The sequence below is a fragment of the Conger conger genome, chromosome 13 (genome assembly GCF_963514075.1).
Source record: "Conger conger chromosome 13, fConCon1.1, whole genome shotgun sequence".
Lineage (NCBI taxonomy): Eukaryota > Metazoa > Chordata > Actinopteri > Anguilliformes > Congridae > Conger > Conger conger.
Window position 1 is genome coordinate 28,761,212 of NC_083772.1, and position 10,985 is coordinate 28,772,196.

Consider the following 10,985-nt stretch of genomic DNA (forward strand, 5'->3'; position numbering starts at 1 on the left):
AGAAGATGTTTGGAACTACCAACCTGCCTAGTTCCTTCAAAAACTGTGTGCAATTATACCTAGAAGAATTGATGCTGTTTCAAGGCAAAGAGTGGTCACACCAAATATCGATCGATCGATCCATCCATCCATTATCTTAACCTACTTATCCTGAACAGGGTCACAGGGAGGCAGGAATACACCCTGGACAGGTCGCCAGTCCATCGCAGGGCACACACACCGTTCACACCTATGGGCAATTTAGACTCTCCAATCAGCCTAACCTGCATGTCTTTGGACTGTGGGAGGAAACCGGAGTACTTGGAGGAAACCCACGCAGACACGGGGAGAATACGCAAACTCCGCACAGAGATTCGAACCCCGGACCTCCTTGCTGTGAGGCAGCAGTGCTACCCACTGCACCAACCATGCCGCCCTCCAAATATTAATTTGATATTGATTTTTCTTCTGTTCATGAATTTTGTCAATTGATAAAAATAAACTATTAAATTAAACTATTTCTATTTTTGAAAGCATTCTTATCACTTTACAGCATTTTTTTCCACAGTACTGAACAATTAAAAATAATTTGACTATTCATGTTGCAAAAGTATAGCCAAGTACTGAAAATGAACATAGAACAAGATGGTTAACAACAAAGCACTAACATTTCTCACTCCATTTGATTGCATCAAAAAGATTTTAAACAAATTGAGGCTAATCTCAAGAAATGGTCCCGTCTGCCAAGCTCTCTACAGGCCAGAGTCTTCAGAGTTAAAAATGACATTCTTCAACATATACATATTTTCACCACGATGATTATGATATAATTTTTATTTTCTTGACATTATATTGCATATTGCTGAATAATGCACGGCCCTCAGGCAGGTTTTATTCATTCAGTTTAAGAAATGTATGCTGATTAAACCTATTTCAATTTTAACAGTATTTAGTACAGGAAGTTTTCATATTATGCATGCAATAGGAATATGTTTTTTGTCACAATAGAACAAACCACTTGCAGGCTCTAGTGGTAGTTAAAAATGAGTGTGAGGTGAAGTTCTCAAGATATTTCATGAAGTGAACACAGGTTTACAACCATAATTTATAATTTATTTCATTTTATATCTTGGGAACCTTATGTAAGGTAAGACATATTATTATTCCACATCTGGCTCTGTGGTCCAGTCCCCTAAAGAATTCTCTTGGGAAAATCACTGAGATTTCACATCTGTTTTACCCATTATATGTTTTCTTGTATTTTGTTCAGGTCTGAATAATATTATTGAACATTTTGGAAGAAAGATACAGAATAGCAAGCCAAAACTAGATGCTAAAATTGCAAAGATCTCCACAGCTACAGTGAACTTTCCAGGCGAGCTGACATAAGCTGGTATAAAGGTGATCCAGACTGCACTGAATATGAGCATGCTGAATGTGATGTATTTGGCTTCATTGAAGTTGTCAGGCAATTTACGAGCTAGAAAAGCTAAAACAAAACACAATATAGAGAGGAGCCCAATATAACCCAGGACAGCCCAGAACCCCACTGCTGATCCTACATCACATTCTAGAATTATCTTTTCTTTGTAGTGCTTCATGTTCTTGTAGGGGTAGGGAGGGGATATTGTTAACCAAAGCACACAAATAAGGACCTGTATGAGAGTGAAAGCAAGCACACTCAGTCTCTGCTGGAGAGGCCCAAACCACTTCATGACATTACTGCCTGGAATTGTAGCCTGGAAGGCCATTAACACCACTATTGTTTTCCCCAGAACACAAGAGATGCAGAGGACAAAGGTGATCCCAAATGCAGTGTGGCGCAGCATACAGGACCAATCAGAGGGCTGGCCAATGAAGGTAAGAGAGCAAAGGAAACACAGTTTCAATGAAAAGAGCAGCAGGAAGCTCAGCTCTGAGTTGTTAGCTTTCACAATGGGAGTGTCTTTCTTTATAAAGAACAGCACGGCCACAAATGCCGTTACACACGCTCCAAATATGGAAAATATAACAAGCAAAATCCCCATAATTTCTTGAAAAGACAGAAATTCAACACTCTTTAAAACACATTGATCCCTTTTAGCATTCGACCAGTATTCTTCCAGGCACTGAATACAATCATTAGAATCTGAAAGAAAACAATGAAAACCATTAGCACCCTCTTACAGCTATGCATGTACAGTACAATGAGCAGATGCAAGTCAATATACACTCACCGAACACTTTATTAGGTATTTAATACACTTATTTTTGTAGACATCTACTGCTATAGCCTATCCACTTAGAGTTATGATTTGTTGTTATTCAGAGATGCTCTTCTGCTTACCACTGTTGTAATGTGTGGTTATTGCGGTTATTACAGCTTTGACCAGTCTGGCCATTCTTCTCTGATGTCGCTCATTGTCAAGGCGTTTCTGTCTGAAGAACTGCTGCTCACTGGATTTTGTTTGTTTTTTTGCAACATTCTTGGCAAACTCTAGAGACTAGTGTGCATGAAAATCCCAGGACATCCCACCAACAATCATTCCATGGTCAAAGTGACTTAGATCACATTTTTTCCCCATTCGGATGGTTGATGTGAACAGAAATGGTCTCTATTAATAGATTTCATGTGACGTCATAAGACAGACATACGACAGCACCAGTGGTCGTAGGCCTACTTATAACTTGAGATGTAATTTAGCTTAGCTAGCTAGTTGGCTGAGGCTACCTAGTCATAAAGTGTTCTCAGTTCTCAATAGTGTGCCATTACGTTTGTAATAACTTGTTCGCTAGGATGGTATTTTTGCTAGTAAGCTGTTTATTCTTCCTACATACGTGTATTTCATTATTTCGCATTGTGCAGTATTAAACCAGTTTTAGATATATCCATTCTCAGATTCATCAAATAGGCCATGAATTAAACCATACGTAACATTTACTACATTGGACAGCACTCACTTCAGACACCAATGCCTTTTGTTATGAATTGCGGTCTAATGTTTGCTACTACTACTACCTGACAAAGATCTACAAAGTCATTGCCAACTAAGTTTTAGTAGCGTTCTGCTAACCGGAAATAATATTAATAATTAAGCTTGCCTATGCAGCCTGCATAGTCAGTCAAAAAGAAAGTACTTCAATTGAATGAAAAGTCAAAAACAAAATGTTATGCTCTAGCTAGCTTGCTAAACATAAATAAATTAATACAAAAATGCTCCTATATTTTCTATATTATTAGCCCGTGTGGAAAAATATATTTTGATCAGAATGACAAATTATGCACTTTATCTAGTTCTCACCCCTCTTATGCCGCTATTTGTCATGAATAAAATTATGAACGACATACAATAGGATTATTATTATTGTGAGTTGGCCTGCTCTACTTCACCCTGGTTACTTGGACTCTGATCCTTTGCCTGGACTCAACTCCAAAACTGCTTTACCCTGTTTGTCGTGTTTTGACCTGTATCTCTGAGTCTGCGAGTGTTTCAACACTGAACGTTAAATTTGTATTTATATCTTTGTGCAGAAGTAATAGTTAGCTTGCTCACCACCATCTGCTAACCCCGGTAAGCAGTCATCATTTGGTGATCAATATGGCGATTTGGTCAAGTGATTGAAATCCAGGAATAGACTAGTTAGTGTTGACTTACCTGTAGCATTGCTGATTTCACCCTCAGCACAGGGCACACAGTCATAGCAGCAGACTGGCCTTCCTCTCTGCACAGCCTTCCGGGTGCCTGGGGGACAGCTCTCACTGCACACTGACCTGGGTTTCTGTGTGCAAGATGTTTCAGCTCTTAACTCTCAAAGCTCTAATGGACAATATGATTTGTAAATGCTTTAGAATTATTCACAATACTTTATGATATCATCAAATCAAATACCAGAAGCAGATTGTCACACATAAGTATGATAATTCAGTACTTCCCTCATACATCTGATTTTTTTCTCTGTTTTATTAATCTATGTCACTCATACTGTCTGGTAAATGAAGAAGTGTGAAAAATATATTTGAATGGATTGGCTCAAATTCAGTTTCTTATCTATTTATGAGTCAGATTCACTATGTTCAGCTATTACTTTCAGCTTCGGCGGCTACGTCAACTGACATCCACACACAGGATTTGCGGCTGGTGTGGGGCAAAAAGCTTTAGACTAATTGTGACATTTTTTTGGCTTTTTATTTGGGATGTGATATGGTTTGAGAGTGGTTGCAAAAGCGATCCCATTTTATTTATTTGTATTTTATTTTAACGCTGCTCTTAATTACCCCAGGCTACTTTATATACATGAAAGTAATATTACAGAATCGAAGGTGACACTTGAAATAACACAAAGGGAGGAAGAATCATTGCGGAACAGTTACATTCCCCTCTCATTCCCAATCCCCTCCCCCTTACCTTTCCACCTTCTCCCCACTTTCCCATTTTAACTCCGCTTCCCCAGGCCCAACTGTGTTGACGGCATGCCAAAATGGCTGCTGTTTTATCTACCAAAGGATTGACTCAAGAGGAATCACAGATACTGTACCTCCCCCCGTCCAATTGCACATTTCCTTGGGTTTACAGTGAGCCCCGCCCTTTGCAGCCTGTTCAGGAAGGCTCAGAAATGCTACATATGTCCTTGCCCATTTTAAAGGCCTAAAGGCCATCAGCCTTTGCCCTCGATCCCATTCATGGCAGCAAAGACTCTCTGTCTCGGTATGCATGGTTTCACAGTTCCTACACTGACATCAATTTCTGTTCCCACTTCTCTGCTCTCTGTTAGCTTTGGCTCCCTCATCCTACGCTCAGGCTAATCAAGTTAGGTTACCTGATATTTGTAAGCTAACGTTACCATATTTTTGTGGGAGTGTCATGTGATTGCTTGGATGGGGGAGCGCCCATAAACCTGTGTTCAAGGGTGGATTTGAGCGCCCATTACCTTCTGGGAAAAACAGGCTGGAGATTCAAACCAAGAAGTTTTGCCCCATATTTAGGAATGCCTACATACAGAGTGAAAGCATTTCATCCAAATAATGTCAACTGAAACAAGTGTGACAATGCTCATTTAATGAAAAAAGTTTTCAAACACCCATGTGAAAAAGTAATTGCCCTCTTTAAGTTAATACATATTTGCACCACATTTAGCAGCAATAACTGCAACAAAACACTTCCTATAATTTGATCAGTCTTTCCCATTGCTGTGGAGGAATTTTAGCCCACTCATCTTTGCAGAACCGCTTTGACTCAGACAAATTGGTAGGTTTTTCAGCATGGGCTGCTTATTTCTGGTCCAACCACAGCACCTCAACCTTCATGTCAGGGCCACTCCTCACCTTTAATTTTGTTTATTTTCAGCCAGTCAGATTTGGACTTGCTTATGTATTTTGAATCACTTGTATCATCAGATTAGCTCTTAAATCACTTTAATATATTAAAACAACTGATTTAAGAGAACCATTCACCAATTTCCACTTTATTTCAAATTTTCCCTTAGGTAGGAACAACATTTACGAGTGGTCCCTGTCGTATGAGTCATGTAACCACAGCTGCCTGGCACACCGAAATCTTAATCAAATCTTCACTGACATGTATGAGTATTGGCTAGAGCTGCAGACTGCAAGTGAATCCTAATGATTTTACTGCTCAAGTACAGGCTTGAACTGCAGTAGTTTATAGAGCTCTCAACAACAAGGCAATTGGTTGGAACAAAAACCAATATGCAGACCGGCCCTCAAGGACCGGAGTTGTGCATAGAAATATATACTAGAAATTAATTTAAACTTCTCATTTACCTAGCAGCAGAGTTCTTGCCAGGTTCTGCTTTCCAACTGAAAATAAGTCTCACAAACTACATGATGTAATAATATATTTTATTACTGTGAAAAACGATGAGTGAAGCACCTTTTTACACCTTGCCACAACTATTGCATTTAACTTTTTTGATTTTGTTGAAATGCTCAAACACTTTCAAGTGTGTTTGCCAATCCATGATTCCAACATGTAGGCTGCATGTGTGAGTGTAGGGGTAGGCGAGACACAAAGATTCAGTAAGAGATCCGGAGCTTATAGAATCCAGATTTGTCTTATTGGCAAAACAGGCTATCAAACCAAGCCCTAGGTATCTGTACTGTTATCAGACCATCATTTTCATGTAGTACATAAAAACTTACCTCTTTTTGCCCACCTGCCCAAAGCATACTAACAGGACTCATCACAAACTGCTGACCAGATGGTAAAGAAGCATCATAATAGCCAACCACTCTGAACTCTACAGCACCATCAGGAGAAAGCTGCCAGTTCACCACTTCATATCTGGCTACTGGGTCTCCATTACTGTCAAAGGAGACATGCTCCCCAGTTCCCAAAGTGAAATTGACCTTTTTCAGAGCCCTATGTACCTGAAGAGAAACAAAGATTTCAGACAAGAGAACATATTTGTCGGCTTTGTTCATAATGAAGGTTTTATTGACGATGTAAGAATGGTTTATTGAGTTACCTGCCAGGGTTCTGGTTTCACACTGTTTGTGCAGCCCTCATGGGGTGTACAGGCCAGCAGGTCATGTAGAGAATGAGCAACAGCGTACACTGCCTTATAAACATTGCTGGAGATTCTCAGCTCTGACACATCAGTGTAATCATTTTCCTTTTCACTCAAGTTCTCAGATCCAGTGCATGGGGAATTATGAGGCTTACTGTCTCTGTTTCTTAGATTGCACTGAAAAGCAGCTTCCCAAAAGTCTGTAACAACAGTATTATTTGGGTACTGGGATGGGTGAAGTTTTAATATAAATTCTTTGAAGCCATTTATTTTGCCTTTGGTGACAGCAAAGCCAAGAGATCCTCCCAGTATTCTGAAACTCGTAGGTGTCACAAAAGTGCTTGCTGTTATCCAGCCTTCGCTGCCAACCATTTGAAGGCCTGTAATATTATGAAAGGTCAGCTGCTCCAATAATTTGATCATTTCACCCTGAGCAAGGAATGCTACAATTACCTTTGCAGTACCTCTTCTGATAACATCAACAACCTTCTGTAATTTATCTGGTTCTGTCCTGTGAAATTTCTCAGAATACTCAATGCAGATCCCTTCCTGTTGAGCAGTTTCTATAAATGTAGCCATTCCGTTGTTGCCATAGTCACTATCACTCCTCACAGCTCCTATCCAGGTCCAGCCAAAGTGCTTCACCAGCTGAGCCAGTGCTCTGCTCTGGTAATAGTCACTGGGAATGGTTCTGAAGAATGAGGGAAACTCTTTTCTGTTGCTCAGACATGCACATGTTGAAAAGTGACTGATCTGAAAACAACACAATCAAGTAAAATATACAGCAATGAATGCAAATACTATGATTCAATGTGTAGCATAGCTTATATATAATGAGGCAAATATATCATGTCTTTGAGTTTGTGTGAGAGAGAGAGACAGAGAGGGAAATATAATGGAAAAAAAACACTTCATCATTGAATCATCAGGACTACATTTTAGGGTAATTTCAGTTATACTAAACCAAAGAGGATCTTTCATAATTCATTTTGGTTGGCATGATCAATTTATCTGTGCAAAAGGGAAAACTATGTTTATTATAGTGTCATTCTGGACTCTAAATATTTTCCATAATCATTGTTCCTTACCATTACATTTTCACAACAGAAAACCATTGCTTAGACTTCATGAACATATTTTACTAACATATTATCATTTCACTGACCTGTTTGGGAGTATGTACAATTGAATAAAGGGAACTCTTACCACTGGAATCTGAAATAATCCAACAGTTGCTGCAATTGCAATGGCATTAGTCGACATGGATGTCCCAACAATGGCCTGCACTACTGCTGGTGTGGAACATGATGTGTCAGACAGTGTTTCCTGATAACCATTCATCAGAGCCATGGCAGCTCTTAGAGAGAATATTGGAGAGACACAGGAATCATATATCTTATATCCAAGAGTTACCCCAGGGAGCAGGTCAGTTCTGTTATTTATTTCTTCAGTGGTGAAGATCATGGTCTGGGCCAACCGGAATTCTCTGAAATTGACTCTAGAAATGATAAATCATGTTGATTGTTTACATTACATTTCAGACATTTGACAACAAAGTACATAACCATAACCAGGGTCAAGAGCGCTGAAATTCCAAGAGGGAATTACAGTTCCAAGTGCTAGAAGTGGCCACATAGATAAAATTTGAACCCTGTAGATTCATCTGATGAGAAGTCATTTTAAGGGTAATTTTAATCCATGATATACACAAACCTTGAATTAAAAAAGAACAGTTCAACTTGCTTTCAAAAAGGCGGCTATATTTCTTCTCATATAGAAGGACATAACCCATATTTCTTTGCATACTCTGAACATTGAACATGAACAGAAATTATAAACATGCATCTTACCTTCAAATAAAAGCCATTACAAACATTTATTAAATGCTCAGTCTTCATCTTACCGTACACATTTCATTGGCTCTGGTGTCCTTGTATATTGGATGCTAAGTTTCCTGGTTTCAATGTGCAGTGCGAAGAGGCCACCAATGTTGATGTCTCCATATTGATAGAAGATGGGTTTGGCTGCCCTTCCCAGTATTCTACATGGTGGTGTCTGTGCTGCAGCCCAGAGGACTGTCAGTGCCAGCAGAATGGTCTGCAGTGCCATCCCACAGCACATCTCAGATCCAGCACTGCTGTGTACCAGGTTTAAATACAGCAATTTTAATTCTCAATCGATTTGTCATTCCCAAAGGCATGACCGAGTCCCAGCATAAGCAAGGTGGTGGAAATTATCTTGGCAATGAGGCAATGGAGTATTCAGAGAGGCCACTATTTGTATTTGTATCTGTATTTGTACTTAAAACATGAAAGTGGGCATAGCTTTTCAGAGAAAAAAGGAAAAGTTTGGCAGACAATCCAGACTTTCTTTGTCATTGCTCATTTTGTTGCATTATTAAAGCATTAAAGTCATTATTATGCAATCACCTATTATAATAAAAATAAGAACAGACATGATATGTAACATGCAAAAGTAAATTACGAGTAGCTAACTATTTTACAGCACCCTGGCAAATGAGTACTGAAAGTAGTACTGAAAATTAACACAGTACAAGACAATAAAGCACTAACATCTCTCACTCCATTTGATTGCATCAAAAAGATTTTAAACAAATAGAGGCTGATCTCAAGAAATGGTCCTGTCTGCCAAGCTCTCTACAGGCCAGGGTCTTCATTGTTAAAATGGACATTCTTCAACATATACATATTTTCACCACAATGACTCCCCTTCCCCCACCAGATAAATATTGGACCGAAGTTCATGTCGAATGTCGAATTTGAATTGGAAAAGCAAAAGTCATCAAAAATTTTACTAATAAGCATACAACGCTAAATGTCATCTGGAGGGCTGTCCCTACCGAATTTTACATGATATATTTTGTCTTTTGTTTTACATCCCAGTTCCAACTTGGACAGCTCCTAATGCCTAGGTCTCCTTGGCATTTCCCACCCTGATGTCTGGTAAATCCCCACAGACATCAGGATGTAATCCACTCAAATATTCCCCTGCGACAAGCTAAATTGCTTTTCGAGCCAATCACAATTTGGGGAAAAGTAGAGACATACAAAGACCATTCGCAAATGGCATTTAACCACTCCCCTTTTTCATAACTATAGAATATTAACAGATTCCCATCCTTTCGCATTTCCTCAATGGAGAACACAGGGAATTAATACCTTTGTTTCGTGAAAATCACAATACAACCTACCTGGTACAGCCTCACTTTTTCTTAGGTTTGTATCTGGCAAAGAAAACGTACAGGGTCCCCTGCGGAACAGAGCTTTCTACACATGCAATACACGCCACGCTGGATAACAAAATAAGGGGTTTAATCTCAGCCCTTTATACATTTCTCCTTCGAGCCTCTTACAAAACCCCCTTGCAATTCAATCAATTTGGGATAAGGATGTAACCATGAGATATGATGAAATTGCCTTTTGGAGAAATTTGGAGCAATCTTGCATGTGTATCTTAAATTCCTGACCTTCAGCTCATACACTACAAGTTTTTTAATAAAAACGGAAAGAAGGAAACTTGTGAATTAATAGGCTAACTAGGTAGAACGCGTCTTATTTAAAAATTAAGGGATGATTTCACAGGACTGCTAACAGCACAAAATTATTATTAGCTGCTGTACAGTCATTCATGGACAACAAACTGACAATGCAATATTGCTAAAATGCGTAATGTAAACTCAGCGTCTTCCAAATAGCAAGTCAGCTCACAATGTTCTGAACAGTGAAACTTTCAAAAAATGACTTCCAGATCAGATTTGCTCTTATTCCTTCTGTTAAAAACTTGGTACATATGTGATCAATAAACCAGGCAGGTTTATACGGCTCAGCCTGCATAACAGAGTGAATAGGTGTTCTGACCACCATGAGCTTACACGGTCTTCCGAACATGGGCGTTGTGTAGTTTGTAGTCTTTTTCTCGATAAATAACGGTGCAATTCACATGAATCAGAGTGTTGTAGTGTCTGAGATAGTCAATAAGCAACCATAATCATAAACCACATTCCTCAGGATGAAAACTGCCATTGTACAGATGTTTACTTCTGGTGGAAGCGGCCGCTTCCCTGTGTCCTGTTCGGAACAAGTCGTCGTATAATTTTCATTTTCTCAGCATTATCTTGCATATTGCTGAATAAGCTCATCACTGGAGATGCAGGGCCCTGTTCACATATCCCAATTAATATTTTGCAGATTTATAAGCATATATGACCTGTTTGACTAGGTTTTATTCATTCAGTTTAAGAAACCTATGCTGATTAAACCTATTTTAATTTTAACAGTATTTATACAGCAACTTTTCATATTATGCATGCAGTATGAATGTTTTCACAGTCAAAGAAACCACTTGCAGGCCCTAGTGGTAGTTAAGAATGAGTGCTTGGTCAAGTTCTCAAGATATTCCATTCAGTGAACACAGGTTTACAACCATAATTATTTAATTATATATCTTGTGAACCTTATGTAAGGTAAGACAAAGGGCAA

At 39.0% G+C, this 10,985-nt stretch overlaps 1 protein-coding gene across 1 annotated transcript; it reads right to left on the reverse strand.

Annotated features, from left to right (window-relative positions):
* Positions 1 to 1,193: 1,193 nt before the first annotated feature.
* LOC133108158 (extracellular calcium-sensing receptor-like) lies at positions 1,194 to 8,607 on the reverse strand. Its single transcript, XM_061217595.1, has 6 exons — positions 8,390 to 8,607; positions 7,693 to 7,984; positions 6,445 to 7,239; positions 6,119 to 6,346; positions 3,615 to 3,738; positions 1,194 to 2,107 (listed from the first exon to the last, which is right to left on the reverse strand). The coding sequence occupies exons 1-6, from the start codon at positions 8,605 to 8,607 to the stop codon at positions 1,194 to 1,196; spliced, it is 2,571 nt and encodes an 856-aa protein (XP_061073579.1).
* Between the last annotated feature and the right edge of the window lie 2,378 nt (positions 8,608 to 10,985).

Excerpts from the sequence above, each read along its gene's own strand:
- LOC133108158 (XM_061217595.1), bottom strand. The coding sequence starts at position 8,607 with ATGTGCTGTGGGATGGCACTGCAGACCATTCTGCTGGCACTGACAGTC. Across the intron at positions 7,240-7,692 it reads GATTATTTCAGATTCCAGTG|ATCAGTCACTTTTCAACATG; the intron begins GTAAGAGTTCCC and ends TGTTGTTTTCAG. Across the intron at positions 2,108-3,614 it reads TGAAATCAGCAATGCTACAG|ATTCTAATGATTGTATTCAG; the intron begins GTAAGTCAACAC and ends GTTTTCTTTCAG.